The 5,660-nt window shown below is 31.4% G+C and overlaps 1 protein-coding gene across 1 annotated transcript; it reads right to left on the bottom strand.

Moving 5' to 3' along the window:
• Positions 1-4,501: 4,501 nt before the first annotated feature.
• Positions 4,502-5,590, bottom strand: LOC108569911 (the record flags this gene model as incomplete). The annotated part of the gene is made up of 2 exons (XM_017931668.1): positions 4,502-4,917; positions 5,383-5,590. Coding segments are annotated over 2 exons (624 nt in total), but the record flags the coding sequence as incomplete, so codon positions are not given.
• Positions 5,591-5,660: the final 70 nt, after the last annotated feature.

Here is a 5,660-nt window from a genome sequence, read left to right as displayed (position 1 = left end):
AAAACAAACAAATAATCACAGTGACGCAAAAATACTTGACACGTATGAACACCAAAGGCTGTTATGACAATTAAATATGTATGAGCAACATTTATTCATACAATGTCCTTCAATAATTACAATTCTAATATTTTTGCGAAATTAGTTCGGACAGTTTTACTTAAAAAAAAAGTTGATTAAAAAAAATATGTTTCTTAATTTGTTTGTATAATATAATCCAAATTAATGTTATTTTTTAAGAGTTTCTTTATTCTATTCTGATAATAAAATTCTATTCAATTTTTTTTTTATAGAAGACAATGAATAAAAGTTTTAAACTGATAAATAAATTGTTAATTGATCCTTGAAACATAATTACCTTTTTAAATTTACTGAGCTACCTTGATCGTGGAGATTCGTATCAATACAGCGTATTTAATTGTATATTCATTTGTTATTAATACTCTTGTATAACAATTAGTTTATTATTTGATACGACACGAGTGATCTGCACAAAAAGGTAATGAAACTGTTGTTTCCTGTCGTGTCATCATTCAATCAAAAGAATAATAAAATTTAGTTGTGTTTATTAAATAAACATCAACTAATTATTTTGAATTTATTGTCGTGTCCCGGGGATGGAATTCTGGAATATTGTCTGGTGTTTTCGTTGTGGAGTCTCAATAGTTGGGAAAGTAATGAAATTCGTTTGGTTTTACATAACTTTATTCGTTACTGGGTCGATTTAAGATTCATCTGAGAGTATGCTCATCATATTAACGTTTTACTGAAACTAATTCTACTTATAAAGTTAATTCTTATTAATACGGGGTGGGAGTTGTGATAGGGAGTAGGGTTTGTATATATTGATGATTAAGCGTTCCCACAGGATTCGGCCTTGGTGGTTTTGTTTATTATAAGACCGGGACAAAATCCTATGCGTTTGTTTATATGAAAAAGATGATCGATTACGCTTGTACGTGTAATGATCATTATGTGTTTATAATGTATATGTTTATATAATAATGCGACTAAGAGACGCCGTGGATGACTCTAGTTCGTTAATACACTGTATTAATATTAACAATTACAATATTAATGGTTGGACACAACAGTATTTCGTGTTGAACATAAATAATATTTACTACAATAATTCAGGAAACACTTGGATTTATTAATTTCCTGATTAAATAAAGGGTGTCCCGAAATTAACGCAAAATTTGAATTAAATAAAAAACAGTTTTTAGTCTTCAGATTGTGATTAAAACTGTGTTTTCTATTTAATTCAAATCTTGCGTTAATTTTGGGACACCTTTTATATAGAATTAAAAAGTAAAAATATTTGTTTAAGAATAATTTTATTATTATCATATTATAAATCTTTATGAATTCTCTGAAAATTTGCTTCAATGACTATTTTTTTAGAAGCTATGGTTACACTGTGGACATACAGTTTTTTTTATCTCAAGTCAAGATTGGAAATCCTGTATTCTTCACATGGGAAAATGCAAAACGTAAATTTTTGTCTTTCTTTCATATTCTCCGAAGATTTGATTGAATGACTAAATTTTGATCTTCTTTTAATAAACTATGTGAACATAGTGTTGTTTGTCTTGAAGTTTTTAGAAATTGGAACTCCTGTATTCTTCACAAATGCAAACTGTAAATTTTCATTTTTCTTTTGAATTATCTGAAGATTTGATTCATTGTTTAAATTTTGTTTTTCTTCTAGGAAGCTTTGGACATAGTGCTTCTTTTGTTATTGAAGTCTTTAGCAAAAAGTAAATTTGTATCTTGATTCCTTTAGAAAGATTCAATTCTATAAAGATAGGATAGCTTTTCTGAAACTTTATATACGAAAATAGAAAGGAAAAATTTTCTTTCACATCTTTAAAATTTTTCATATTTGCCTCCACGACTACAAAGTTGAGCAAAAAATAACTTTACATACATAATTATTGACCCTTTTACAATTTGCAAGGGCACAAACATTTATCTTATTACAAATCTCTCAACATAATCGTTTTTGGTTTGCATCGGTTTATATTTCTTACACTTTTAACAATATTATGGAGATAATTTCCGATGCAATTATTTATATTTGAAGTGTTTAGGATACTTAAGATTAAAATTTTAAACTATGGTTGTTAGTACATATATACAACTATTCCTATATTAGAGGGAACATTTGCGTGGGAAAAACCTTTATTTTATCTAAAATGCATTAAAAATATATTAGACCTCTAGGGCCTTATCAATTTTTGTATGTCAAAGTTGATCATAGAAACACACTTAGCTAGGATAAATAATATTATTCATTCGTTAATTATTCAAACTGTCAAACGTAAGGCGTTTTGATGTATATTTGGTTGCATAGAATAGAAGCAGAAGTTAACTACTATTTTCAGGGGCCTTAAATTATGCAATCAAATATACATAAACGCAAAAATCAAAGGATATTTTACTGAAACGTGCCAAGTTCTATAGAAATACAAAAAGTGCATCAAATTAATATTTTTGCTATTTACATGGAGGAGGCCCATTGAAGAAGTATAGATAATTTACTGACCAATAAATAGATAAAATTTCCAAGATGATCCAGATCCAATGCCTATATACTTAGAGTAGTTGAACGACGAGATCAAATACCAAATTCGAAATGGTTTCTTAAATGATGACTACAAATAGACAAATAGTCCTGATAAACTGGATGTTCGTAAATTTGGATTTCAAGTTTTTATCCGAAACATTCCATCTGTCTGTGTTCATTGTGGACAGATATTTGCAAACCAATAAGAACATTGTCCGCAAGAGGTTGCGAAAGATTTCTCAAAAAAATACACAAACAGGCTATATTCGCATAACGAACCCGTTGGCGATCAACTTTCTGGATAACGGCGTGACAACGAGAAGATTAAAGCGCTTCAAGCGCTTGGATCTCTAATTTAGATTTAAGTAAAGAATAAATAATTATTGTATACAAACGTTATGGATTGGTGCCACTGGGCAGCAACTTCCTAATGTCAACAGCGAACAGATTTGATAAATGTTCAGTAGAATAAATTGTAAATAAAAACTGACAAAAAAAATATCATTGCTATACTGTCGTGTCCCAGGGATGGATTTCTGGACACTGTGGAATATCTTCTTCTGTTGTGGAGCCTTAGGTTTGAAAAATAATAAATTGAACGAATTTTACTTTCGCTTTATTATTAAAATATTCGATACGACTTGATTCTTTAACTCTCTTCCTAAGACTAATTACAAATACTTATTCTACGTATAAATTAACTAAGCAAGAAGGTGGGAGTTTGAGGAATAAAGCACGGTTTTGATAAGCAGGTCACTGCTCCTATACGGATTTTGCCAATTCTACGTCTAATTCCCAATTGAAAATATGAGCGATCTTTTTATCAGTAGTTGGTCTCGATGAAACTGCCTATTCTGCATCTGGTTTCTCAGTTGAAAATAGGAAGGAATGTTACAATCGTTCTCACTGTGAAGGTTCCTTTATGCTGATGTATATGTTTATATAATAAGGCGACTAAGGCACGCCGTGGATGTCTCTAATACGTTAATACACTATATTAACAATAATAATTGTAATAATAACGGTTGGACACAACAATACAATAATCATTTAACTTCTAATTCGTCTCCTACTAAACTAAAATAAAAGTTAGACTTTTAAAAACAATAATTTTTCTTCATATGTTATAACTCTTTTTGCTATGCTATAACTAATAACTAAATATTCAAATTTATTTACAGTTATCGAAATTCAGGAGAAACTCTTGCTTTGTGATGAAAACCACATTTTCATTTTTACTTCAATTCTTCACTATTTAAGCCAGTCATAGAGAATTTCACGAAATCTTTTCATCATCATCATCTTTATGATATTTTTCCAGCAGATCAGAATAACTCAAAAGGTTTGTCAACTAGCAATTAATCAATGAACTGTTATAATTTTCATTGACAAGTTTTGAGATTCTGCAATTTCACCTTTATTTAGTGGAATGAGGTGGTACATTTAAAGAAAACCATGTAAAAACACCTTCTAATCAGAATTGCTCTAAAAACTACTATGTTATTTACCCAAAATATATGTATAATTTATATTTGTATCATGCTATATTCCTACAAATAATATAAGTATATAGAAAGTTTGCAACCAAATATTCACGAGTCCTATTAGATTACTTGGTTGGAGCATCTATATATTTTATGTAATTATTCTATAATCACTTGGGTTAATAGGTCATTAATTATTAAACTTAAAGACAAAAGTATAGCCTTTACAATGAGTTTAGTATTAGACTTCTAGTAATTCTCGTTTTCATGTTATTCAATATTTAATTGATCGTTTTAAAAAAATTAATTTTATAGTAATTTTTGTGTCTTAAACGATTCTGAAATTAAGAATCATAACTTATTATATTTTGGATTGAAAATGAAATACATTATGGAAATAAATTATTTATTTACAAGTTATTTACAATTCGGTTTTTTTTTTCGTACATCATAAAAATCCGTGACCTGCGACCGCCGCAGGAATGAAACCTTCGAGTCCTTCCTTCTTCTTGACCCAAAACCATCCCCTGTAGTGGGTACCGAGAAGAGCGACGACTTCTCCCTTGCACACGCTCAACGTCTTATCATTTTCCTTCTCGTAATCGCAGGAAATCACGAGTAAAGTCTGCCGAACGTCCATGGACTTTGAAGAAGCCGCAGCCCTGAGATACAGCCTATCCACGCTCCTCTCACCGCAAGTACTTGCTGCGTTTCGGGACCGTCTACTCCTACATCTGCTTCCGCTGCAATCGGACCTGGAGCTCAGTTTCTCAGTATCCGTCATGTTTCCAGATGGTCTAGGAAAAACGTCCGTGTTGTTTTCCCAACATGGTGAAGAGGAGTCATCAGAAGACGGGATAATACCTACAAAAGAAATATTTTACATTAGTGTTTCCCAAACTTTCCCATCAAAAACAAATAGCAACAAATGTAATGTTTCCATGGTAGCGTTCATTTTATGCTAAGTATGCCAATTTACAAAGCTATTTCCAGTCATCTAAACAGTTTCTAGGTTCGTCAAATCTATCATTAAGAAAAACTTGAAGTTTTAAGTTCAAGGAATCGGTTTATAATTTTCCCTCGAGATAGCCAACAAACATCAGTATGAAAAAGAAGCTGAGTATGACTACTTTCCCGTTTTCAGGCTTTCATGCAGAACTTTCTTTAGATCTTACGCCTTTCTGTATATTTACCAATGTCTTTCGCGTACCACACTTTGGGAAACACTGACTTAGTGGTTTGATCAAATAAAACGATTAGTACTTTCAAAGAGATTCAATTATAATTTAAATTAGGTTTATTAGATGTATTTGTAAAGATATTGATTACCTAACGGCATGCATGCTGCGTAGCTGATGTAACCTTCTTCGGCGTGCGGCGTCTGGATGTAAAGCCAATTCTGGTTTTTGAAGACGGCGTTCACGACCATTCCAAGTGGTAAGGATAATTCCGCCTGGTAGCCACCGATCCTAGTTTGGTATAGCACGCTAGGGAAGGCTAGAACCACGGGGATGTTGGCCGGTTTCTCAATTGACGCCTGAAACAATTGGAATAGAGTATGTAGTATATCGTATTCTGATAAAAATCCCGACAGTGTTAATTTACCG

This window comes from Nicrophorus vespilloides, unplaced genomic scaffold (assembly GCF_001412225.1).
Source record: "Nicrophorus vespilloides isolate i.1.1-1 unplaced genomic scaffold, Nicve_v1.0, whole genome shotgun sequence".
Taxonomy (NCBI): domain Eukaryota; kingdom Metazoa; phylum Arthropoda; class Insecta; order Coleoptera; family Silphidae; genus Nicrophorus; species Nicrophorus vespilloides.
Note: the sequence above shows the minus strand (reverse complement) of the source record. Positions and strands in the feature narration are given on the sequence as shown.